Here is a 26,282-nt window from a genome sequence, read left to right on the forward strand (position 1 = left end):
GTTAGAAATAGTTATTCTCAATTGCATGAATTTCCTCATTTTTCTTATCAATTTTTATGTGAGAGAAATACTTATTTTATTCCAATATTTCAGACCGACGATATATTGAGGGTCCAGCAAGACCACCCCCGCCAAGAGAAATTGTTGTAAACTCACAGAAAACGACAGTCCAAAACAACTACACAAGCTCCAGTCACTCCAGTCACAAAGTAAATTAATTTATAAAAAAATTTAAATTTTTAATTAATATGTTTTAAAATTTTCAGTCGGCCGCCACAATTGCAGTTAGTCAATCAGACACCAGCATCAATGAAACTGCCAAGAGGAATATTAAGAAGTACGGAAACAACCTGAACGCCAGCAGTAGTCCATCCAGATCGAGGAGCGCGACGAAAGAATTAATTTGTAAGATTGTCAAAAAATTTCCTTAATTAAATAATACTAACATTAAAAAAATTAACAGTGCCTCCCGATGACTCGTTGATGTGCCCGCCCAGTTTTACAAAGAAACTGGCAGACCTTCAGATTAAGGATGGTGAACCTTTGACTCTTACCTGCAGTATCCAGGGTGACCCTGATCCTCAGGTCACCTGGTACAAGAACGGAGAAGTAAACATAAATTTAAAACAATTTTCTTTAAGAATAAAAAAAATGTTTTGTTTTTTAGCTTTTGAGCTCTTCCGACATCATTGACTTGAGATATAAGAGCGGAGTTGCAACCCTTTCGATTCAGGAAGTGTTCCCTGAGGACGAGGGTCAATATGTCTGCAAGGCCATCAACACGATTGGCTCTTCAGAAACCACTTGCAAGCTCAAAGTCTTCCGTAAGAAAAGTTGTAGGAATTAAATTAAAAATTCTAATTTTTTTTTCTTCATTTATCCAGCAATGGATGCCGCGACGGCCGCCGCCAGAGCCAACCTTGGAGACAAACCACCCAAGATTGTGAACCACTTGACCTCAGTTTATGTCAATGACGGTGAAATGGTTACGCTCGAGTGCAAGATTATAGGTCAGTTTTAGTTTTGTAGATTTTCAAGTGATGAATTTAATCGAAAAAAATTTCAGGAGCCAAAAAGTTCGACGTAATCTGGCTGCACAACAACAAGGAGATCAAGCCTAGCAAGGACTTCGAGTACGAGAACAAGGGCAACTCTTACAAACTCAACATCGCCGAGATCTTCCCAGAAGACTCTGGCATCTACACGTGCGAGGCTTTCAACGACGCTGGCGAATCCTTCAGCAGCTGCACAGTCGTCGTCCAGGGTAATTCATAACATTAATAAAATCTTCCATTTAGAATAATTGAGAAATTAATTTTTACATTGAATAAAGAAAAGATGAGAAAAATAATTCAGATAATAATTAATTAAACTTTAAATCAATCGAATTAATAAGAAAATTTTTGAAATAGTATTCTTGGCTCTAAAAATAAATTTGAATTGCTCCATATCTTTTGATAACAAAGAACTGTTTCATATTTTACTGACAAATTAATTTTAATTTCTATTATCTCTATCACTTTAATACTCACAACATCTATTAAAAACTTATTAATTTCAATCTAAAAATTTTCAGTGCCCAATGAGGAGCCCAAGAGCCCCGCCTTTAAAACATTCCCCCAGTCTGCGACAGTGCAAGAGGGTGAAACCGTCAAGTTTGAGTGTGAAATTGAGAAGACACCTCTTAAGGGTAACATTTTAATTGTTTACAAACAGACTATCTGAACTTTTAATATTTTTTTTAATTCAGTTGCATGGATAAAGGACGGCAAGCCGGTGGAAGAGGACAGCGGCAAGTACAAGATGTCGCTCGACGGCAAGAAGAAGTTCAAGTTTGAGGTCACCAACTGCAACGCGACAGACGTGGGCCAGTACGTGGCCAAAGCGATCGGCAAGAAGGGCGAAACGTTTGCCGCATTCTCCCTCAACGTGTGCACGCCCGGCGAAAAATGAGATTTACTTATTTAACTGAATTTTTATTGACGACTAAGAATTGTAATTGTAATCGTTTCGTTTCGTTTTTGAGAAACTCAATCAGTAATAATTCACAGGTCCGGAGAAAAATGAATTTTGAACCCTGAGAGGGGGGAGTGCGGAGTGACCTGCCCCCACACTATTTGTACAGAGCATCCCTCGCCACCTGTCACCCCTAAGCTTCTTACTTTTTCTTTGTTTAACCCACAAAACGTATTTACAGCCCTGATCCTGGGGTCGTGACGCGCCCACTAGGGGGGTTTTCCTCGCCTGCACCACTAATGAGGGGGGTTCTCGACACAGGGGCAACCGAATCGGGGGGTCATTTTCTCGACGGCTGGGCCAAGCGTCCTCCAAACAAACAGCCCTGCCGCCGACTTGAATGGCACCCCCGCACTGCACCACTTTTACCATCTCAAAGGTTGCCCGTCTGTTGGGGGCTCCCCGTTAAAAAACGAACATCATTTCGAGTTAAGCCTCCGTCGTCGGCGCGTCAGTGAATATAATTTATTATTTTTGTGTTTGACTTATACGTAAAAAAAGAAAACGGTTGAATAGATAGTAGAGCTGCTATATTTATTGTTGGTTATCTCTAATTATTAAAACGAAAAGCAAAAATCAAATTTACTCCCCCCGTAAACTATGTTTGACAGGTTACCGAAATAAAAGAGAATATACAATATACAAAATTTGATTTTAATTTTAAAATGTCCTCAAAATATTGGCAATCATAAACCGCAGCACAACATGTAATAAAATTGGCACGTGGCTTTGGCGCCTACTCAGCCCAAAGTGGTAGATCAAGTGAGCTCCAGCAGGGGGCTTGAACAGGGGAGGACACAGCGGGACACAGCTGCAAGCACAGCTGCTTCAAGCTTGTTGACAAAGAACTACCATATTTTCGTCTCGTAAAAAAACTTCCAATGGAAAAATAAATCTCTCTTAGAATAGAAGTATATAAATCCCAATTCTAGGTAGGTTTAAATTATATTTAAAGTAAGAGAAATTAATTCTTTTGCGTCTTCGATTGAATTGAAATAAATCATTCCGTTTTATTTGAGCAGATTTTCAGCATGGATGATGGTGAGGAGGATGAGGAAGATTATGGCGAAGACGAACCCTTGCACTGGGTCGACTGCAACGAAACTGAGCAAGATTTGGCCAAAATGCAGCGGCTGCTTAGTCGAAACCCTTCATGCCTAAACTCGCACCACCCTGCCAACAGCAACGCCACCCCTTTGTTCAGGGCAGTCTCCTATGGGCATCCTGTGTGCGTCGAGTTTCTGCTGAACGCCGGTGCCGATCCAAACCTCGACTCGCCCACAGCTCCGGTTCACATCAGCATTTTTGGGGACTTGCCAGATATTACAGAAATTTTACTGAAGTAATTATTGGAATTATTGGAAAATAGATAGATTTAATTTATAAATTTACTTTAACTATTCACCCAATATTTTTTTATGAAATATTGTATTGTAATTTTCATAAAAATTTAACACCTGATTTTATTTCAGAAATGGGGCATCTGCCAACGCAAATGCATATGCAAACAGGTGTGCCTACATTGTGAGTGCTGCTAGAATTAGAGCTGTGGATACTGTTCGATTGCTGCTCGACTACGGAGCTTTCACTGAAGATCTTGATTACCTCCAATCATATAAGGTAATTTAAATTTAAGTCATACGAGCAAATATAAATTTTAATACTTTGAATATTTCATTAATCACTTGATGCATTTGGAATTAAGATGTTTTAAGATAATTTTCAATAATTATTTTTTCTTAAATTTTGCAGGATGGAATTGCTGACAGTATGAACAGCATCCAGTCATTTTTCCTGGGCACTCCTTTGGCCATAGCAGCCCTCGAAGGCGACCTGGCCATTTTCCGCCTGCTCTTGCTCCGAGGCGCCCTTCCCACCATTCACACAGAGCAGCACAATGTGGTCCAGGCAGTGCAGGACGCCCACAGTGTGCCGCGCCTCTTGGCACACGAGTGCACTGCCAGCACCAACACCAAATGCAGAATTCTGCGAACCTTCCACCAGTTTGGTGGAGACCCTTTGCAGCGCCTTCGAAACGGAAAATCTGCCTACTCCAAACACAAACAAAGGTTCAAAACTTTTATTGCATTTTCAATTTGATTCTTATTTAATTTTTCCCTCAGAAATAAAGACTTGAGAGCCCTGGCGACTGATCTGAGCGGCACACCCCGCACCTTGATGGCCATTTGCAGACTGGTTGTTCTCAGAGCCATCGGCAAAGACTATTTGAACCGAGTTCAACTCTTGAGGGGACTTTTGCCCAAGACTGTGTGTGATTTCCTTGAATTTCCCGAGGAAAATTGATCAAATAATATAAAGTTTGTAAAATTCATTATTTTGAATTATTTCTATGTGATTTTCAAGTGAAAAGTTTCAATAAACTTTGAAGTTTATAATTATGAAATATTTTTGATTCGGATTTTATTTTCCAGCAACACAATAACTGAACATCAACCATTGGTTGAATGGTATTTAAAATAATCAAAATCTAGAGTTTATAATTCAATTTACATAATAGCACTTACCTTGAAATTTCCAAGCATCAATTTGACACAACAGAGGAGACGTTTTGAATCTGCAAACAAAATTTCAAAAGTATTGATTATCATTGTTTAAACTCTACTTCTAACGCGTTAATATATTAAAAATCCATTGAAATTGGTCACCTAGCAAGAAAAGGGCAGCAACAAAAATTCATCCAGATTAATTATTTGAATTTCCTCTTTCAGATAATCAAGGAAAAGAAAAATAAAAGTAATGCACATAATTGGCTCATAATAAAAATACTACCATGTAACCAAATGGGCTGTAGCCTGCATGAAAAACAATTGCAAAAACTCATGAGGATTTTTAATAAAGTTGAACCCCAAAATAATAATAACAAAAAAATAGGTGGTGCCTTCTGCACCACCAATTAAGGGCACAGGCCAACAAGACTTTGTCTTGGCCTGACACTAAAAAAAAGAATGAAAGAGAGATGTATTGTTGGAAATTAAGACACATTTTTCAAAGCTTGAAAATATATAATTTTCATCAATTTTACAGATGAGGTACATACATTCTGAATGAACTTTTGTTGAGCAATGTGATAACTATTTTTAATAATACAATTAAATTGTGGAATGGATAAGAATGAATAATAAAAACGAATTCATACAATACTCCTTGCATGACCTCATTAATTTTTATTTTCATGATTTATCATATTTTTTAATTGTGTGATACAGCTTGAGCCACACAAGCTCACAATGAAAACGAGATCAAATCATTGGAATCATGGTGGATTGACAAAAATAAGTTCACACACTCTGGTCATATTATATCTCTCTCCATATAGAATCACTTTCAAGTCACCAATATTGCTAGTAATTTCTTGCAAATATTGATAAGATAATTTATTCTTAGACATATCTGGCATATTTAGGTATTTGACAGAAAGTTTGTATTGGGTATTTGCATCAAGCACAACCGACCTCCTTGCTTTGTAAAACCCCAGTCTTTCAACAAAATCTTTTGTAGAGCCTTCAAAAATTTTCTCTTTTTTCATATTGCAAATTAGAAATTCTGCATCTGGCTCGAAAATCTCATCTTTCTTGTGAGCTTCAAATGGCATCAATTTGAGCCCCACAAATTTGACGATCTTGTTTGTTCTGAACCCAAAACAAGTTATTGGAGGGTCATCCATGACACGACCATATACAAAAGACATCTCCCTAATTAATTTTACGGAAATTAACTTTTTGACTGAAAATCTTTGGCGCTCCTCTCTGCTGAAGTTTTGAGGCAACTTTTCTGCAGATTTGTTTGTGATACTGATTACGATGTTCCACTTTTCCTCCACAGTAAAAATGTCATATTTGCTGACAGAGCAGAAATTTATGAAGTCTTGGTTTTCCATGGTAAGAAAGCGAATCATTTTGAGAGGTTCTTCGATTGCCTCTCTCACCTGAGCGTCTGACGGTTGCCCATTTTCATCTGTCAGGGCGTTTGCTGCTCCCCATTGAACAAGGCCTTCAAGTAACTCACACTCGTCGTTGATCACGAGATCCTCTTCTTTCATCACTTGCATGACGAAATCCAAGGATGCTTTTTTCCAATCTTCGCCTTGAAAAATATCTTTGATACATGTCGAAATCATCTGAGAACAGATTACTAAATGGTTCACTTGAAATACACCACAGAATGGAACCTACCTCCATACACTTCTTCATGCCAGCTTCGTGATTCAGCCGTTTGAAGATTTCAAACATGAAGGCATAATTTCCAAGTGATAGTGGCACCGAAGTTAAGAACGAGTCTGCAGCTTCCTTCAGGCTTTTAATTTGCCACTTGTCGGCAAACATGTATATTTCTGCAGCATTTGGAATGTTTCCAAACTCAGCTTTCCGACAGTAAACAAACCTGGAAAAATGATGCATTTCCCTTTAATATTTTTGCAAACATAGAGAAAAATTTCTCCTTGTACCTCATGGCTGCTTCGAAAATTGCTGGACTTGTATCATCAATCAGAATTTCATCATCGGGCCCTTTTTTTGCCTCGTTGAAGCCTCCATGAAACATGGCTTGGAAAACTCTGCTCGCAACAGACAAAACAATTTTGTGGCACCTAAAGACCTGTTTGGGGTAAAAATTAAAATAATATTTTGCAGACGATGCTATTTTAGTTAATAAGAAACATACCTTCTGACAAGAATGATTGTACCTCACTCGCAAGCTGCAGTCGTACATTGTAGAAGATTCAAAGAGATTTAAGTAGTCTGATGATAGAACATCCAATCTGCGCTTTGCCTCCTCTTCTTGTTTTGTAAGAAGCGCTGAATGAGTTTTGCTTGACTGTGAAAGACAGACCAGAGAATTGTATTCTTTTCTATTCATTTAAATTTTGTAAATTTTGGCCAAGGGATGAAAAAGTTGAAATGGTTATAAATAATTTAAAAAAGTTATGAGAAAGTCAAATGATAATTTAAAAAATAATAATAATCTAACATAATGTGATTCAAACTTGCCATTTTAATGAAACTGTGGTATGAACTTTTACTGGGACAAGAACCCTGTCTGAACTCCACAGGACAAACTACAGGTGGTACGGTGGTAGTCTTTCATTGCAATATTGTCCATCAATGTTATTTTGTTATTTACATGGATAGTAAGAACGTTTCGCCGCCAGATGGCAGCTGGTTTAAAAACGCGCGAATAGATCGACTGAATATTTGGTAGAATAATTTTTTAGTTGTTTACATAAATGATTTTATAAATAATTTGATACATTTTATTATTAGATCAAAGTTTATGCTCATTAAGATTCTTTATTGATGGAGAAAAAAATCACGCATAATTTTGTATGGAGAAATTTATCTAACACTTTTTTTGCACACAAAAAAAAACGCCTAAATTGAAATTTATATTTTTTATAGATTACATTACCTCCTTATTGGAAAAATTTAAAGTTAATCGCAGATTGTTGAGTTTAATTACTTAAAAACAACTTATCTCATCACGTTGGCTGAAATTTTACAAAGAGTACGTCAGACTAGACAATTTAGTACATAATTACAATAATTGTGCCAATTTAAATATTTCTAGACTTACATGAGAGGTGCAGACAATTTTTATTGAATCATAATTATTTTATGATAGAATTCATATTTTTTTCCGTTTCAAATAAGACCGTAAAACATGAGAAAAATGTGGAAATTGTATAATTTTTATTAATTACTTAAAATACAAACATGAATTAAAGTAAATTGAAAAAAATAGGTTAAAAAGTGGAAAATGAAAGGAATGCGGAAAAGAGAACATGTAATAATCTAGAAAATTATAGAAAAAATGGAGAATTTTTCAAAAACATAAATTTTGAGGGAGGCATGGACGATTTTTTTTTTTTTTTTGGACTTTACCAAGTAAAGGAGTTATTTTTTTTTGTCAGGCGTGTAGAAAAGTGAAAATTCCTGTCAGCCTGTGCCCTTTTTAGTGGCGCAGAAAGCACCACGCTATTTTATTTAAACATCAAAATAGCATTTGAAACTTGCAGAAGGGAAAAAGTGCTGAAAATCTTATCTAACTTGTGCAGTTGCTGTTGTTATTGATAAGAATTTTGGCTCTGGTCGTCTAACTTGTCTAAACCGCCAAGCTTAAAATTTTGTAAAAAAAAATTAACCCGCTCCCTTAATTGAGGAGGTGGATTTTAACAAAAAAATGAATTAATCGCCTATCAATTTATGTGAAATTATGAAAATTAAAAAAATAAAATTGATTTCTTATAGTTTGTATAATTTCCATGAACGAAACATATAAAGCACCGCAATGTTTGAGCGAACTTTGACATTTTTAGCGCCACTAGTAGGGTGCGTAGGCGGATCCGTCCGCCCACGTGCGCCACCCCTGCACCCCGGGTCCCCTGGGCAGTCCTATGAGCAAGGATTAGGCCTGCCTGCACGGGTTAGAACGGAGGTGTATTGATCGTCGGCAGTGACGTCAGACGCGTGCGCCGATCCAGTTGCTTCAACTTGAAGAAGAAGTACAATTCCATTGAGTGGGTTGGACACAGGCGGCCACGCACTGTCCGACTGCAAGATGCAACTGGCGCTGGGCGTGCTGCTGCTGGCGGCCGCGGCCCTCGCGGGGCCCCTCAGGACCCAAACTGAGTTCGAGTTCAAACACCACAACAACCAGGAACTGCTCGACGTTTTGGAGCAGGTGCACGCCAGGTGTCCGGGCATCACCAAAGTGTACAACCTCTCCGAGACGTCCGTCCGCGGCGTCCCGCTGTCGGTGATCGAGTTCAGCACCCACCCTGGACTGCACAAATTGCGTGAGTTTGAATTCCTAAATTCAGGAAAATATTCCAAAATAAATTTTAAAAAAAAGTTTAAGTGGACATCATGGTATTTTTCTGATCACAGAAATCACCAATTTCAGAATATTTGAAAAGATTTAACGATAATCTTTCATTTAAAAAATTTGCAATTCAAAGCTACCTGAATTGTTGATTATATCTAAAAAAAATTGTTTATTAAAAAAACGTTAAAATGTACCAAAAGAGAATTTCCTTCTTATATAACTCAAGTCAATCCTAAAATAATGCGTACTAAATAGAAGCGTGGAAAAGACAATTTAAAAAAATTCTAGTTTTAATCTTTTTTCATTAAAAATATATTATATATTTTTCTTCAACAAACTTGCATACAGAGCAAAAAACGAGAATGCAGGAAGTGGGAATTTTATCAATTTAAATTCTAATCAAAAAAAAAAATTTCCCTATTCGGCCCGTAACTTTTATCAGTTTTGTGATCCAAAGGGATAAAGAAGTAAAGATTTTGTGTTTTGAACGCACAAAAAATTGCACACAAATTTTTTTTAATCCTCTAATAGAACTTGTAAAAATAAATGTAAAAATAGTAAAAAATTTAATTCTGAAACCTCTTCACCTACATATAATTATTGAGATCTTCTTCTACAATAACGGTGCTTAAAATTTATTTGCCATCACATCACGCACTGTACACGGCCATCAAACCTAATCCAACACAAGCACCTGTATGTGTTTGTTAAGCGTCTCATTATCTGCACCGCGCTTAATTAGAGCCTAGCTGTGATGGCGAAATGCGTCATCAGGCCTGCACGTGCGGAACACGGGCTTCCGAGGAAATGGCAGAAATTATTTGGAGCAAAACAACTAAGTTTTATAATTTGCATGCTCGTTAGCTCTATAGAATAATAAGAAAATCGAGTCCAAGAAACGCCACGTTCGACGCCTACCGAGCCTGTCCTATGCAACCACCGTGACGTCAACGGCACGCCGGTTGCATATATATGAGTAGAGCGTCTTAAATCAATAATTTCTTACTTACTTCTTGCAAATAAGATAAATAATATCAGAAAAAAATATGAAAAAATTTTAATAAAATTAATTACATATTATAAGAATTAAAAAAGTGACCTTACAATATATTTTTGTATTACTTTTGTTATGAATTGTAAATTGATTGCATTTTTTTTAATATAACTATTAATTTATTATTTACTTTTTCTTCTTTTTATTGCATTTTTTATTTTTTATTTTAGGAGCGCCCGAGTTCAAATACATCGCCAATATGCATGGCAACGAAGTGCTCGGTCGCGAACTGCTCCTCAAATTGGCACACTACCTTTGCGAGCAGTACCTGGCAGGTGACGAGTCCATCCAGAAGCTGATCAACTCGACCCGCATCCACTTGCTGCCCAGCATGAACCCTGACGGCTGGCAGTTGTCCACTGACACGGTTCGGGTTCTCATTTTAAATAGTAATAAATATTTTATTTTTTTTTTTAATTCAGGGCGCAAAAGACTACCTGACAGGACGCACAAATAACCGCAGCGTGGACCTGAACAGGAACTTCCCCGACCTGGACAGAATCATGTACAGCAATGAGGAGCACCATATCGAGCACAACAACCACTTGCTCAAGCAAGTCGACCGCCTCACAGAACCAGTAAAGCCAAAATTTAGTTTTTTCTTTCACAATTTTTTTTTCAATTTTTTTTTTTCAGAAAAATAAGAAAAATATTATTAAGCATCTTGGATTTGTGAGTTTTGATTTGTTTTGGATTTTTTTTCTATAATTTTTTTTTTCAATAAGTAATATTATTTGAAATTTTCATTAAAAAATAACTTTGCTTTCAGATTCAGCCAGAGACTCGGGCCGTGATGAAGCTCATCATGACCACCCCATTCGTACTTTCAGCAAACATGCATGGCGGCGACCTCGTGGCTAATTATCCTTACGACGCCAGCCGCACTGGGGCCATGTCTGAGTACACAAGCAGCCCAGACGACCAAACTTTCAAGTAAAATTAACTCATCCGAAAAAAAGGTTGAAATTAATTCGAGTTTTCCAGGCACTTAGCCTTGGCTTATTCCAAAAAGCACGCAACAATGGGCGATCCGAAGCGGTCCGGCTGCGGCTACGACGGCTACAATTTCGGAAAGCAACAGGGAATCACCAACGGCGCCGCTTGGTACAGCGTCCAAGGCGGTAATTGAAGGAGGATTCCTCTAAATGCCTGTTATTAAATTTAAAAACGATGTTTAGGTATGCAAGATTTTAACTACCTGTCGTCAAACGATTTTGAAATCACGCTCGAGCTTGGCTGTGACAAATACCCTAAGGCGAGTGAGTTGGAGCGCGAGTGGAACAACAACAAGGATGCCTTGTTGCATTATATTTGGCAGGTAAAAATAATTTTAAAAATTCCACAATAATTTCAGCATATACTAAATCTCAAAATTCATACATATAAATTAGGGATGAATTTATGTTTAATCTAAATAAATTTACAAAATTTATTAAAAGATTTCTCCTAACATTAAAAAAAAATATTGATTTTTTAGCCCCAAAAATTCCACACACGAAATAATAGAAATTTAATGTAAATATATCATATTTTAATTGTATTCATTTCATTTATTGTCTTTTGTGATTGAAATAATTCTCCCATGTTGTATTTTTCTTTTTTGGATTATCCAAAAATTAAAATCTTTTTCTTTTCAAAAGGCGCACATTGGAATCAAGGGGGTGGTTCGCGACGCAAAAACCAGGAGGCCGATTTCAAACGCATTTATCCACGTTCGAAACATAACCGAGGGATGCGTCAAGGAGTGCGACATTAAGCACGACGTGACCTCAGGTAAATAAAAAATATAATTTATAAAAAAATTGCAATTTCCTACCTTAAATGCTGACAGTCCACGGAGGCGACTACTGGCGTCTGCTGACCCCTGGTGTGTACGAGGTCACCGTCACTGCTGAGGGCTTCGAGCCGGTCATGCAGCAGGCTGAGGTCACTCACACGCCCGAATCGGAGGCGCAGATTCTGGACTTCTGGCTCGGACAGCCCGAAATCGAGGAGCCTGTAAGTAAAATGGAAATTCATGTCAAAATAATCCAGAAGATTTATTACCAAAAAATTTTTGATTAAATTTTGGGTGCTATATTATAATTTATTTCAATTAAAAGTTGATTCAAGCATAAATTTTTCATGGTTTGGAAATCTTTTCAAGCATCAATGGCAATTATAAAAATAAAAAATTTGGCAACTTCTTAGAATTTTAAATTGAATATTTTTGCTTCAAAATAGATTAAGAAAACTTAGTTGACAGACTTTTAATATCGAGTAAAATCAGCTGATTGTACTACGCCGAGTGGTAGTAAAATGGGTACTGTTAGTGGAGGGAGCGGTGAAATTAAGAATGAGACCACCGCGCAGTGAAAAGTAGTAAAAGTGCATGGGTGGTTGAGCTAGCGTGTGGTGGGTCTGCGCTAATGACACCCAATCTCACGGGTGGTCCCACCGCAGACACAGAAACGCCACGGAGGTCTCGCGGACCACCCAGCTACCGGCGACCTTGACTCACAAATGCACTATTTACATGCGGCGGCCACTGCACTTTCTGAGTTTTCTATTTTGTGCTCCTCGTCAGCAGAGGCGCAGGTGCGAAAACTGGGTGGGCTCAAATGATTTTCTAGGGTGGGCTAGCAACGTTTGTTTATTTTTAATTAAAATAAGCGTTTATCTAGTAGAGAGTTAAGGCTTCAATAGAAAACATAATTACTTACTGTCAAACTTTATTTAAAATCATTTGAAATTCAATTATGTTTCTAAAGCGACAAAATTTTGGACTTTTCACCAGCAACCAAAAATTACATTTTATATTAAATGAAGTTAGTAAAAATCAGAGTAACAAAAGCAATAATTTTAAAATATTAATACTGTAGAAACTTATTTAATTTTAAATTCATTTCAGTAATAAGAGAAATGTTAAGTACTATTATTATTAACACTATTGGCTATTCAACTCGGTCATGACAAAAAATTAAATTTAATTTTATAAAAAATGGATTTATAATATGTTTTATTTGCAATGTATATTTTGTTTTTAAATATTCGTTTTTCTTTTGCAGGAACTGTACGATACGCAGGTGTATCCTAGGCAAGGGGAAATGGAAGACCCTTTGGACAACAGGATGGACAAACTGCGCAAGAAGTGGTTCTTCGGAATCTATCCTCACCCGGCTCCGATATAATCGCTCTACCACTGAAATAATTTCCAAACCTTTGATTTCAGTCACATTGGAGGCAGTTATTGTCCTGTTTATCTACCAAGAATCTTAAGATCTATATAATATGTGTAATCAAAAGATTGTGAGGAAAACTATTTCTGCCGTTCTGTGAGACGTACTTACTTTTAAATTTTCGATCTTATTTTTTATATTTATTTTATATACATAATATTAACTTGAGTCTTCGCACACGTCTTCTTAAAAATATCCCTACATAGTGATCATGTTAAGCGGTGCTGTTCCCCTCCGTGATTACCACAAACATATTTTCAAAATCGCAATGGTAAAACGGAGTTATTGATGTTGAATTGGCTGGAATAAATATGTAAAATATTGAGTCAAGATGTATTTCTACAAATATATGGAAAAAAATTAATGTGCAACTATAAACTTTGCTTTAAAAATGCAAATTTATGTATTCAAATCAAGAGTCATATTAAAATATATAATATTATTATGTATTAAAAGATTATTGTAATAAATTCTAAGCCCTCTTCAATTGAAGACACTCTTTTATTGTTATTAAAATTTTCAAATAATAATGAAAAAATAAAAATAAAGTTCAGTACGTGGCTAAATGTTTCTCCACCCCTTCCAAAAGTTCATCAACTGCCTCCAAGGTGGCAGCTGCGTTAACAAATCTAGTAGGTAGAAATATGCAACCCGTGTTCCAGATCTGCTACGGGGTTGCATATGTTTACGTTAAATCATTTCGATTTATAGAAGAAAGAACAGTTTTAAAGCTATATAAACATAAACTTATTGTATTGGAATGTCGTATATTATGCATTTGAGAGAGAAACAACGATTGTAAAATTGTTTGATATTTTTATCGACTCGTTTTTCGTATCTTGAAAGATCTAACATTTTATTTTAAATTATAAAATAAAAATGGAATGCTATAAGTAAATGTAAAGCTAGGATTGAACGATATTAAAATATTATTCTTCAATTTAAATAAGAAATTGTAAAATCAAAAATATATTTTAAAATAAACAATAGAGAAGCAAATTATATTTGGGTTTTTTTTGTATGGTCAAACTATCAGTGAATACTTTTTTTATATTTTGCTTTGGTGTTTATTATTAATTTAGGAAACCTGTCCTAAATGATACTTGACTTTTATGCAATAAAGAGGCTGCGTGGCGTTTGTGTGCGTTTAATTACGACCTTGGCAAGGACGCCGGCCTGCCTGGCGGCCAAATCAATCTGCTGGATGACGAGCGGCAATCAAAGCAGACATCATAGGGATTTTATTGGCATGCACAATTGGACCATGAAAATAGGAATGAAAACAGCGACTTAAAGCTGTTTGAAAAGTAATATAAATTATTTTGGTTGATATTTTATTAAATTCTTAAAAAGAGAATTTTCTGAAATATAGTCAATTAAAACTTAAAATATCATAAAATTTTTAATTTTCTTTTACTACAATTTACATAAACCCCAACCTTTATTGATTGCAAAATTATAATAAATAAATATATGTGTTCAAAATTGAACCTCATTTTTTATTCTGGATGATCTTAAATTCAGTACTCAATTACAAATAGAATTTCAACAAATTCTTTTCTTTCTTTTCTAAAATTTTATTGCATTTTAAAAAATCTACAAAATGGATTTTTTTTTGGCAGAAACAAATTTTATTTGTAGTAAAAACCGCAGTCTTAATTGAAACCAAAAATTGCTCTTAATTGATTTTAAGAAGCAAGTACTCCACTCTCATGTGTCTCTTTCAAGGTGCAGCAGAGGTGTTTTGAGATGCGAGGCATTTCCGCTGGGGCGCGAGTACAAACTGCTCCAGTTTTTTTAAGTTGTCTGCGTGCGTGAATAAAGAGTCTCTCAGACGCACGGAAATCCAATTTTAGATCGGCGCGAATGAACTTGGCCATTTATAATTTTTACTCTAAAATTTGCATAATTTCACTACTTGTGCCGAACAGTCGAATCTGCTGCGGAAGAACAAGAATAGACATTGAAACGCGCGATTAACTATTTGTGTTTGACTGGGACGGTGTTTGATCTCACCACTTACACCCAAACACTTTCATTCAAAACAAGCGTGATTCCAGCTGAGAGGGAGTGCAATAGACACAAGCCGAGAGAAGAGTTCTATTTCGAACGAACTTATAACAAGTTATTTTCAACGTAACTCAGCACAAAGAGTTCAGAGGAAGCAAAACAGACTCAAGAGGAAAATGCCTTCAGAATTCCGATATAAACATGGAAAGTAAATATTTTATATTTTGTTGGGTTTTTTTATTGGCCGATTGCCAAAAAAGCCACAAAACAGGAAATTATGCACACAAATTAAATTGCACCAAAATAATTTTTTCCATATTTGATCTTTCTACAATTTGATTGAATTCTTCAAATAAAGAATAAGTAAATACGTATGACATAAATATATTTTTTTTGCAGCTAAAACCTTACAATCAACTACATTCAAAATTATGGTTTTTAAACATTATTAACAAGAGTTTATTCATTTGTATTTAGCTTACCTAAGGAATTATGTGATTTTTCTTAAAAAAGTTCAAAATGAAATCGGAAAAACAAAATTGTTTTTAAAATATTTAAAATTATATAACAAATTTTAAGATCATAAAATTGGAAAAAAAATTTCCTCAAATCTCTTAGATAAATAGTTTGAATTGCGAATCAGACAAAATGTTGCTAACTTGACATTTTGCAACTTCATAGAGCAGCGAATTCAATGTCTGCAAAGCAAATTGAGCGTCAATGAATAATTGATAAGCGGCTGTGAGACCTTCCTTTGTCGTCGTAGCCGCACAATTGTGCGCGCGAACAATGAAACTTTACGTTCGACAAGTGCAAACATTTGTCTATTGAATTCGATACATTAATAAGTAGCGAGACTTCTCTGCGGCGTATATTATCGACGAGGCAGAATATACTTCATACATCCGTTCTCGTTGGCAGGCGAAAGTCAACAATTAAATTATGAATAGAATAGACACGGGATATTTGGTAGAGATCCCTCGTCGCTTGTGTTGCACAATGAGAAAGAAACAATAACAAAACGTGTCTCTTTTTGCTAACAAACAAAACTCCATTTTGGCCTGCTAAATACTGCATTGAGAAGAGTCCCCCCTTGCGGAAACATTATAAGAAATTTATTTTACAGTGGATAGTGGATGAATTAAAACTTGAAATAAATCTGGAAAATTTTAGATATTAAAATTAATCTGAAAGTTTATAAAAAAAACTTTGTTTTATATAGTATTTGGCTTACATAAATATTTTGTGAGATTTAAAATTCAATTGATTAATCTTGACAGAATTTTCAAATAAATTTCTGTATACACATCATGAGGCAAAAATAATGCAAACATTAACAATTTTTTGGCAACTCTAAATGGAAATCAAATACAACATTCAAATATTGAGTGTAAACAACTGTATAGAAAAAAATATAATTATTATGAAATTTTTTAACTCATGCCAATAATTTTTATAGTTTTCCAACACAAATAATAGTTGCTGCTCTACTTTCTTCATTGAGGTTAATTGAAAATATCGCTTCTTCTCATGTGTCAGCGTGTTGACCAAGAGTTTACAAAAGGCGAGAGATAAGACGAGTTGCTAATTTTTTAGGAAAGCCAAGGAATTAATTCCTTGAATCGGGGCCAGTTTTGACGTACGTTCATCCCCAAGAAGCGAAATGGCAAAAGTGAATCACCTGCGTGCCCTTTCCGCGAACAATCGTCGTCTGATGTCTGCGGCGTGAATGAAAAAGACTCCGCCTATGTGTGGATTATTTATTAATTTTGATTGAATGGAAAAGAGCAAAGAATGTGGCCCACTTCGTTTGTGTCAGCCGATGACGCGTTTTCCGCCGATTCGAAAGGTCATCCCTTTAATCTCCCCCCTCATCATTGCTTTTCTTGTGTCTGGCGACGATGAGAACCAAAAGCAATTTATTACCATATTATTCAGTCTTGACGATGAAAAAAGGGCAAGGGAGGATTTTTTTGTGTGTCTGCCGATTTGGTTTTTAAATGATAAATTTTGTCTGTTGGATCGAGGGTTGACAGCTATCCATGAATGAGTGTGAACTTTAGAGATGTTTAATGTCAAAGTTCATAAAACAGGCGTTGCTAAGTAATTTGATGGATTTTTCGTCGAATTGGGGACACTCGTGAAAAGATCGTAGATAACACCAATAAACAAGCTTTTTCACAAATTAACAGGAAAAAATGGAAAATTATCGCAATAATATATAATATGAATTAGCTCATTCTCGTGAAATGTTAATTTTTATAAAAATGCTAGTGGGGAGAAAATTTATATTTTAAAACCTTAAAAATAAACCGAGCTTCGCGCATTACAAAAGCTTTGTGCTTCAGATTGTTGCCAAGAGCTCTGATTGGGTGCAACTTTTCTTGTACCGATTCAGAGAGCTCAAAAATCATTAAAATTATGTTTCATTGTTGCAATGCGAAAACCTTGACGTAAAGTAAAATGTCTGTTTTCATCGAATCAAAATTAGTACTAAAAAAAAAAATACATATACAACAATTCGAATTTGAAAATTTTGAAAAATCTATCATTAATACTATGGATATTAGAAGGTGGATTAGACAACAATCAGTTTTGGGCGTGTCTCAAATTTCTGTGCCGTGACGTCACAGTGAATCAACCAATCAGAGCCCAACAATCGAAAAAAGTGCAAATTGTAGACTGCAATTTGGTTGATCGCGACTCTGGTCACGTTAGATGGGCAAAATTTAATGAAAAATAATTTTAAAGAAGTAAAAATTTGCAAAATAAAACTTAAAGAGTTGCTTAATACGACCCTTTAATTAAAAATATTTAATTTTCACGGACACCTGAGATATAAAAGGGTTTGCTAGGAGTAGTGCCATTGGAAAAATAATTTTTTTAGAAACACAAACCTTATGAGAAAGTTGTAGCCAAAGAAATGTTCTTTCTTTTCTCAATTGTAAAAAAGGTGTTGAAAATTTTTTGAAGCACCGAAAAATTGGAATAAAATAAAAAATTGTAATTTTCTACAAGAGAGAATTTTGTTAGATTTTTTCTGAGATAGCCAATCGATTCAGCATGTATTCATTAGTCTATGACTAAAATTTCATACAAAAATTCGCATCCGTTACGAAATAACAGCTTAAACTCCAATGACACCTCTTTGGCTCTAATCATAAACACGGCCCGTTGAAGTATTTTATTTCTTATTTCGTAACGGATGCGAATTTTTGTATGAAATTTTAGTCATAGACTAATGAATACATGCTGAATCGATTGGCTATCTCAGAAAAAATCTAACAAAATTCTCTCTTGTAGAAAATTACAATTTTTTATTTTATTCCAATTTTTCGGTGCTTCAAAAAATTTTCAACACCTTTTTTACAATTGAGAAAAGAAAGAACATTTCTTTGGCTACAACTTTCTCATAAGGTTTGTGTTTCTAAAAAAATTATTTTTCCAATGGCACTACTCCTAGCAAACCCTTTTATATCTCAGGTGTCCGTGAAAATTAAATATTTTTAATTAAAGGGTCGTATTAAGCAACTCTTTAAGTTTTATTTTGCAAATTTTTACTTCTTTAAAATTATTTTTCATTAAATTTTGCCCATCTAACGTGACCAGAGTCGCGATCAACCAAATTGCAGTCTACAATTTGCACTTTTTTCGATTGTTGGGCTCTGATTGGTTGATTCACTGTGACGTCACGGCACAGAAATTTGAGACACGCCCAAAACTGATTGTTGTCTAATCCACCTTCTAATATCCATAATTAATACCAAAATAAATATAAACAAGAATTAGGAATGGTTTATATCATTATAGCGATGATATAGTTCAATAAAACAACTCACAAACTCATCAGAAACCACATAAGGAAGTTGATTGAGTCATTGAAATCATTTTTCTCTTTCAATAAATTTAAGGACTCCATGTTGGAAGCCAAATCGCAAGTGTGTCTTTAAAAAAAACAGAAGTCAATTTATGCGAATGTTAGAAGACATTTGAAAGTTTTAACTGTCATTCAGTTTTTCTTATAAGGAGTCCTTATAGAATAAGTACAAAAACTAGAAAGCTAATAATTTTAAAATTTTATTGATTTTAAGTGTATTTTTGTAAATTTTTTTTTTAAATTAATGTCTCATATTTGTATTGCTTCAATATAAATTGCATTAATCCTAAAATTTAATAATTCAATCAAAGAATTTTTAGAGCATTCAAATTTACCAAGTTCAAAATATTCATTTTGAAGCACTAGTTTTTTCATATCTGTTTAACAATTTCACGTTTAACTTTATGATAGAAAACGAAAGTAAAAAAATTATTTAAGAATTTCCCTATTTTGACAGTTGTTCGTTTGATTTTCATAATGAAATGGAAATTAATTAGATTTTTCAAAAAGAAAAACATGCACTCCCCTGAAAATATATAATATATACTCTCGTTAAAAGTATACGCAAAGAGCAATTTTTGTTTCAAAAGTTATAAAAACGAAGGAAAAGGTGGAAAGAGTTAAGAAGCAGGTGTCAAGCGAAATCACAGTCCCTTCACCTCGTTCCCTCTTGCAGTGTATTGTACACTTTTCAACTGGTCGGTAGCACATACATGCAGATACAGTGTATTATTTTATTACACACGGAGCTCCGCGGCGTCTCTCTCGCTTGATTATTATTACGGTGGGCGCGCACCTGCCCCCGTGCTCGGTGTGCTCCGCGGCTGATCACCCAAGTGAAACGCAATTCGAACCAACGTGTCTTCACCAAAACGAGCGATGGAACGAGGCGAAAAAAGGAAACCGAGAAAGAAAGAAAGAGCTAGGCTGCTGCACAGGCGTCAAAACTCAACCTCGTCTTTTTTGATATTCAAATGTCGTTATCCTATTAAAGGAGTGCACAGAGTGTGTGAGTGTGTGTCTGAGCGAGTGAGTCTGTCTGGCAGATTCAACTGGATGCCCTTGATTGCAGGCGTGTGCCGCTGCTTTTCTCTTCGATTTTGCGGTCACAATCACCAGTTGGAAAAAATCAAAGTAAAACTTTAATTAGAAACGAAGGTGAGGAAATAGAAAAAACTTTCACAGTATCCGTTTTTCTGAGAAAGTGGCAATCAGATTTAAAGGAAGACTATGTTTTTCAGGAACATTGTTACTACAAAAAGTTTCAGTTTGATCTAGGTCTGCAAAAAAATTACTCGTATAATTTTCAAAATTTATTTGAATTTGTTTATTTATTTTTAATATAATTTATTCAATTAATTTATTTTTCACATTTCTGTCAAGAGGGTTTGCAATATTTTCTTAATCAAATTGATAAACGGAACCGAAAACCTCTGCAGAGATTTTCCACTCCACAATCGCCAAGCTCCAGAGTTCTTTTTATAGATTTTTAGCACAAGCACAAGCGCGCTCCTATTATTCTCTTTATTTATTTTTGCGGTGTTTGGTCTAGGATGGAGCAGAACTCGCCGAAGGTATAACGTGTGTCTGCCTGCGATGCGACGCAGACGCAATAAAACCAATAAAATAATGCACTTTAGTCTGGTCGGAAATCGCGCCGAGCTGCTGAGAATGGATTATTTTTTGTCTATGACCTTCAGACGCCATTCGCTCCAGCAGACGTATTTGTCTTAATGGTCAGGATCAGAGATAGGGAAAAATTATTTCAGAAAATTACAGAATTATGCAAATCTGCATAAATTACTCCCGTCAGTTTTCTTTAATAATTCAATTAAAGAAAGCGAACCCTTTTAAAATTTGAACTTTATTTCGCATGCAACTCAGCCATAATTCAACCGCGGCGATAAAGAGGCATCCCTCCTTGCAATGTATGCTTAAATAATGAGCGCAGGAAGAATGACCTATTTCTCCGCCGATTCGCATCTCCCCCAGCTGCAGTAAGTGGAAAAACTGCAAAGCCTGACCGTAAATTTTAATGAAAATGAAGCAATCTCCCCTCAAAAGAGCTCTTTTTTTCGTGAAAATATACATATAAATAAAATGGGCGCGTGAAAAAGAACATTAGACATCCGAAGGGGTTGCCTGCTATTCTGAATTTTAATATTCGCCGTCGCCACTCGCGCCGCCTCAGAGATTGATGAATATTCAAAATGTTTTGATAGGGTGGGTGGATAGGTCTGCGGAGAGGGCAGCGGCCACTTTTAATTCATGAAATAATCGATTCGAATGAATTATTGTTGTGTTTTGTGTCACGTGTTTGCTTCTCCGCAGGGGTAGAGAACAACTCGTGGGACCTTCTTGAAAATGGGCCTTATAACTTTGTTTGAAACGAAAGGAGTTATTTAATCGGTATTATTTTTCAAAAATAAAACCGCTTTATTTTCAATTACTTTTTCTGTTACGCTATAGCAAAGAAATCAATTTAATCAATTCAAGGGTTTAGATTGATAATAATACTGAAGCCAAATCAGTTTGCATAAAAAATTTTAGAGCTATAGGGCCGTGAAAAATCCAAATTGATTCGACTTTTGCAGGAAGTGAAGCAATTAATATGTTTTCAATGTCTTAAATTTTTTCAATCTAAAAAATTAAAGTTTTCAACTAATATTTAATGCCATAAAATATTGATTACATCAGTAAGTTTTTTAATCTAGCTTAAATATTTATGACCTGCATCATAAAATATAAGTTGATAACTATTCCACTTTACTGACCTAGCCAAATATTCTTTCACAATATCAGACCTTATTTAATTAATTCCATAGATTTTTTGTTATTAAAAGAACCAGCGTGCTTAGTTTAATCTTTAAATTCTATTAACTTGCTAGTCAATAAACAAAGTTATTTAATTTAATATTCAGATCAATAGAATATATCATAGCAAACGATGTATTTTACAGCTTATCAGGCCAGTTTCTACCAGAGGGTTTTGGTTGGAGGCGAATATTGTGCGTGCCATCAAGGAGCGCGAGAGAGCGACTCGGTCGATAATAAAGAATAATATAATATGAATATTATGAATGGCGATTTGTCATCTCTCGTGCCAGTCGGCCTTATCAAAAGCGCTATAATTTTTATTTTCCCAAGCCGCTCGGCTCGACACTCTCTGCTTTTTATTTCCCCCTTGTGAATTCGGGAGCGCTACTTTTTTCGAATTCGTCATCATCATCACCGTCGCCACGCTCAAGGACGTTTTGTTATTCAAATCACCTTTATTGGGTGTGAAAAGCACCCAACTTGCTCTCGATGCGACTGAAAAAAGCAATTTTTTTTATTCATATTATTACTATGAAAGATTAAGGCGAAAAGCGAGACGTGATTTGAATGTAATTTTGTCTGTCTGCGCGTTATTGATATGGGAATTTTTTCGAAACAAATTTGATTTTCTTTGTCTGGTGCTTTTTGTGCGTTGTTGTTTTGGTGGCGGGCGGCGAGTGCGCGATCCACTTGATTGATCTCAAGGTGCTTCTTAATTTGAGCTGGCGCGCGCGAGCAGCAGGTGACTCGCAGCACGCGTCTCGTTCAAGCGTTACTTTTATTGCTCTTGAGTATCATTACACTCGCTCTTGTATAAAGTGTGCACCGGCAGCAACACCGCATACATATTGTATGTATGTATACCCTGCTTTCTATGTACCAGAGGGCTATATGCGGCTGCTGCTTTTAATTATCGCGGCACACGCTAATGTACAAATCCATTATTGCCTCCGTCAGCACCATAATATACCGACCGGATAGATAAATAAGTAAATAAAGGTGCAGGAATTCTTGGAATCGCTTTAATTGGGCGCCGCCGTTCTGATGAACAAAATTAATCGAGAGTTTCCAGTGAAAAAGCCTCGGTGTTTAAATAGAGAAGACCGAAGAGATCGATTATTCATAAACTAGTGTCGTTTTTAAAATAAATTTCTTTTTGTTTATTTTTTGGTAAAATGTACACCATGACGTCATTCTAGATATGTATCAATGTTGGAAGGTTAATTTTTGTTGGAACAAAATCGCAGAGAAGGTTTGATTACTTTGCAGCGCAGTGCAGGAACTTTCTTGGACACTAGAGGATGAAGCCTAACTTGGATTCTTTTCGCTCCTGGAGCAACAGACCGAAGTCTGCGAATTTTCTTATCGCTAATCGTGTCGAGTGTTTATACAATTCGCTGATAAAGAGAACCGGTTCGTGAGAATTGGATACTTCCAGCTTGGTATATTTGTACGCTCTCTACAGAGCACTTTGATGCACTAAACTATGTATTGCAACAAACTTTTGCAACGCTTTACTGATAGCAGTTAAAGCTCTATAAACCTCTCATTTAATTTTATGGTGTGAAAAAAGACCTCTTTTTACATTTCAGGAAAGAAAAGGAAATGAACATGTTTGTTTTTCTATCAAAGTATGTGCCCTTGCAGAAATAGATAAGATTTGCAAACCTCTCAAATTAATCAGTTTGCATACTTCATACTAGCTCTTGTAAAGCCATAGAGAGAGTTAAACAAAATTTTAGTTTCAAGTAATATTAATTGATTCATCTCCGAGCTATGTAATTTAGTTACAATTGTGTTTATTAATGTACCACCGGGCATAATTAAAAAAAAATAATATTACAACAAGAGAGAGAGAGAGAGAGAGAGAGAGAGAGAGAGAGAGAGAGAGAGAAAGTTTTATAATTTTTAATAGAAACTCAAAGTATGTTTGATAAATAACGAATTAATTTAAACTACTTTAATGACGACATTTTTCCTGCTTTACTTAATGAGCGAAAAGCTTTCAAAATAAAAGGGCGGCAGAAATTTGTACTCTCTTTGATACGTCACTGATAATTATCAAGGAGACATTCTTCTTATCACGTCTGTAAATTGATACCCACGATGATTTGCAATTTGATTGAGGCGAAGGCAAAAGCAACATTTTGGCGTACAATTTTAATCTCTACGTGCAGAAGTTAACTTTAAAGCATGCAAGTTACGATAAGTCTCAAGACAATAATCAAAGTGATGAGTAAGATGTCTGGAAATTAGTTTAATTATGCTTTCGTTTGGTGACATATGGTCTTATTCCAAACATACAAGTTAGATAATCTCTGTAACAATCCTACGCTTACCTGAATGATTTAATAGCACAACTTTTGCACGTGAAATTTTTTGAAAGATTTTTATAATTGTTGCCGACCACGCTAATGGAAAAGTGGAAGAGAGGTGACGCGGATGAGCAAGTTTTATGACAAAACCGCAGAACCATATGCACATGACGTTTCGCTCGAGTAGGTAATTATACCTGTGACTTCATCACCACACACGGCGAGCTGCACCTTTTGTTTTACCAAATTGCCGCTGAGAACAGGGGCGGAACTGATTTAAATTCTTCAGTTATTCGCAGAATAAAGAAAGAAACACGAAGAGTTAGAAACACGCGGTAAATTTAAACGGAATAAAAATTACTTAATTACATTTTAAAATTGATTCACTTCTATTTTTATTAAAATTTTTAACGAAAACAAAATTGATAAGATTTTTTGCTGCAACTGAAACAATATGTCACATATTCATTGATAATTTTTGTGATAAAAAAGATTTCTTCAAAGTTAATTTCTTATCTAGTGACGCCACTGCTTGTGCCCATGACACAGACCGCTACACCTAGCTGAGCTAAATCAAGAGCAGGATAAACTTGAACCAAAACACGCATTATTTCGCCTCTTTTCTTTAATTCTATTATCTTTGTCGAATTATTATTATAGAATGAACAAAAAAGTGCCGACATATACTCATTCTTTTTTTTTCGTTTGTTCCTTTTGCCACCCACGAGATGAGTAAACACAAATTACACACGCATTACAAAAAGAGTGACGAGACAGAAAAAAATACACATAGTATAATGGTGTCATTATTTGGTGCACCGAATTGGTCGCCAGTTTCTTTGTTCTTTCGTTTGACCAAATTAGGTAATGAGCCGCGCAATGCACGCTTTTCGACCTTAGCCGCCGCCGACGGTGCCTGCACACATTTAAGTCCTAAAACCGACCTTTGTCCGCGCTGTGGTGGGAAAAGTTCATTTTTGGTGAACTCTTTCCTTCATCACAGAACTTAATTGCGTCACCAATGCATTATTGAATGTGCTGAGAGAACAATTGAACTATTTCTTTCATTGTTCTGAAAATTATTGTAAATAATGCTTAAAGATCTTAAAAAATTGAAGTAAATAAATATTATTTTCTTCTTCTCATTGTTTATTTTTATTATGAAGATCACTTGAGGACAAATTTTATGTATAATTTCTGATTTTTAAATAAATTTTTAAATTCTATAATCAAAAGTCAAATAAAATTTTGATTTCATTCTAAATAAAGTTTTCATAATTTCCCAATTGTTTTATGTGAAAAAGAAATCCCTGGGAAAATTTTTAATCAATGTAGTTATCATGTTTGAAATTTTATTCTTTTTTTGTCAGTGACATTTATAAAAATTTTCAGTTCGTTAAGTTTCTCTTTATTTATTTTTTCATTTGATGCATTTTTAAACGACCCATCTTGGTTCACCAGAGGATGTTCTCGCGTGCCAACTGAGCAGCTGGATCGCTGCATTTCTTTTATTTTTATTACGTATGCATGTGCACTCAAGAGCACATGTTGGCGACACTTATGGCGAGCAAATGGCAAAATTATTGTTCTTTACGACTTCTGGCTAAACGCCGTTTGTGCTCTCACAGAAACGGAGGCGAATTTTTCACTTCGAACAGATGCAGGTCACCAGACTGATAATTTTTTCCCATATTTGGCAGACAAACTAGTAATTTTCAATATCTAAGCCATTCACAGGAGAAAACAATCAATTGACAACAAGTTATTTTTGTGCATTGACAGCTGCATTTTTAAATAAATTCATGCTATGTCACGAAAGCAATTTTTAATTGTTTCAAATTATCAACCGAGACCATAAACATTATTTATAATACAATGTTGAATAATATTTGTCTGCAAGCTGCATTTGTATTTTTTGTACGGTAATTGGTCTGTCGCAAAACGCACAAGTAATTGCATTTTGTGCAGCAGCAACTTCAATTTTTCTTCGGCTTCCTGGCATCTGCCCGCGTCGGTGATGGAAAAAATTTAATTTCAGAAAAGAGCAAACTGCTGTAATAAACACGAAGAAAAAAGGGCTGTGTGTGTGTCAGAGTGCATTTGCCGCTGTGTGTTTCACAAAGGCGTGTGTCTGA

The 26,282-nt window shown here is 35.4% G+C and overlaps 4 protein-coding genes across 54 annotated transcripts in view; 3 read left to right on the forward strand and 1 right to left on the reverse strand.

Moving 5' to 3' along the window:
* The window catches only part of LOC132193014 (twitchin), a 62,535-nt gene extending 59,872 nt beyond the window's left edge, over positions 1-2,663 (forward strand). For all 50 annotated transcript variants that reach the window (XM_059613299.1, XM_059613297.1, XM_059613305.1 and 47 more), the window contains 9 exons: positions 94-209; positions 267-405; positions 464-609; positions 668-824; positions 885-1,010; positions 1,067-1,264; positions 1,577-1,690; positions 1,751-1,995; positions 2,052-2,663. In XM_059613299.1, the coding sequence (XP_059469282.1) occupies positions 94-209; positions 267-405; positions 464-609; positions 668-824; positions 885-1,010; positions 1,067-1,264; positions 1,577-1,690; positions 1,751-1,953 (1,199 nt within the window). In that variant the 3' untranslated portion in view covers positions 1,954-1,995; positions 2,052-2,663. The remainder of the gene's footprint in view (positions 1-93; positions 210-266; positions 406-463; positions 610-667; positions 825-884; positions 1,011-1,066; positions 1,265-1,576; positions 1,691-1,750; positions 1,996-2,051) is intronic.
* Positions 2,664-2,812: 149 nt separating this feature from the next.
* On the forward strand, positions 2,813-4,420 carry LOC132192556 (ankyrin repeat and SOCS box protein 12-like). The gene is made up of 5 exons (XM_059612565.1): positions 2,813-2,948; positions 3,039-3,358; positions 3,489-3,636; positions 3,769-4,085; positions 4,140-4,420. The coding sequence occupies exons 2-5, from the start codon at positions 3,048-3,050 to the stop codon at positions 4,318-4,320; spliced, it is 957 nt and encodes a 318-aa protein (XP_059468548.1). The 5' UTR covers positions 2,813-2,948; positions 3,039-3,047; the 3' UTR covers positions 4,321-4,420.
* A 649-nt stretch (positions 4,421-5,069) lies between these two features.
* Positions 5,070-7,155, reverse strand: LOC132192469 (uncharacterized). Its single transcript, XM_059612447.1, has 5 exons — positions 7,023-7,155; positions 6,697-6,849; positions 6,482-6,630; positions 6,210-6,417; positions 5,070-6,154 (listed from the first exon to the last, which is right to left on the reverse strand). Exons 1-5 carry the CDS (start codon positions 7,023-7,025, stop codon positions 5,291-5,293), a joined length of 1,377 nt encoding a protein of 458 aa, XP_059468430.1. The 5' UTR covers positions 7,026-7,155; the 3' UTR covers positions 5,070-5,290.
* A 1,361-nt stretch (positions 7,156-8,516) lies between these two features.
* LOC132205841 (carboxypeptidase E-like) lies at positions 8,517-13,747 on the forward strand. Of its 2 annotated transcripts, XM_059635164.1 has the most exons (10): positions 8,517-8,827; positions 10,081-10,277; positions 10,333-10,488; positions 10,547-10,582; positions 10,680-10,843; positions 10,895-11,031; positions 11,089-11,228; positions 11,551-11,683; positions 11,742-11,908; positions 12,958-13,747. In XM_059635164.1, exons 1-10 carry the CDS (start codon positions 8,590-8,592, stop codon positions 13,078-13,080), a joined length of 1,491 nt encoding a protein of 496 aa, XP_059491147.1. In that variant the 5' UTR covers positions 8,517-8,589; the 3' UTR covers positions 13,081-13,747. The 2 variants fall into 2 exon arrangements, with proteins under 2 accessions (XP_059491147.1, XP_059491148.1); XM_059635165.1 differs by lacking the exon at positions 10,547-10,582 and having other exon boundaries at positions 12,958-13,730.
* The last annotated feature ends 12,535 nt before the right edge of the window (positions 13,748-26,282 follow it).

The sequence above is a fragment of the Neocloeon triangulifer genome, unplaced genomic scaffold (assembly GCF_031216515.1).
Source record: "Neocloeon triangulifer isolate White Clay Creek 2 clone unplaced genomic scaffold, ASM3121651v1 ptg000003l, whole genome shotgun sequence".
NCBI lineage: Eukaryota > Metazoa > Arthropoda > Insecta > Ephemeroptera > Baetidae > Neocloeon > Neocloeon triangulifer.

Bases quoted from the DNA above. Each gene is read 5' to 3' on its own strand.
- LOC132192556 (XM_059612565.1), top strand. From the start codon at position 3,048: ATGGATGATGGTGAGGAGGATGAGGAAGATTATGGCGAAGACGAACCC. The intron at 3,637-3,768 runs GTAATTTAAATT...TAAATTTTGCAG, and splicing joins ATTACCTCCAATCATATAAG to GATGGAATTGCTGACAGTAT. The intron at 4,086-4,139 runs GTTCAAAACTTT...TTTTTCCCTCAG, and splicing joins TACTCCAAACACAAACAAAG to AAATAAAGACTTGAGAGCCC.
- LOC132192469 (XM_059612447.1), bottom strand. The intron at 6,631-6,696 runs GTATGTTTCTTA...TACCCCAAACAG, and splicing joins ACAATCATTCTTGTCAGAAG to GTCTTTAGGTGCCACAAAAT. The intron at 6,155-6,209 runs GTAGGTTCCATT...ATCTGTTCTCAG, and splicing joins GCATGAAGAAGTGTATGGAG to ATGATTTCGACATGTATCAA.
- LOC132205841 (XM_059635164.1), top strand. From the start codon at position 8,590: ATGCAACTGGCGCTGGGCGTGCTGCTGCTGGCGGCCGCGGCCCTCGCG. The intron at 10,278-10,332 runs GTTCGGGTTCTC...TTTTTAATTCAG, and splicing joins GGCAGTTGTCCACTGACACG to GGCGCAAAAGACTACCTGAC. The intron at 11,032-11,088 runs GTAATTGAAGGA...AACGATGTTTAG, and splicing joins TTGGTACAGCGTCCAAGGCG to GTATGCAAGATTTTAACTAC.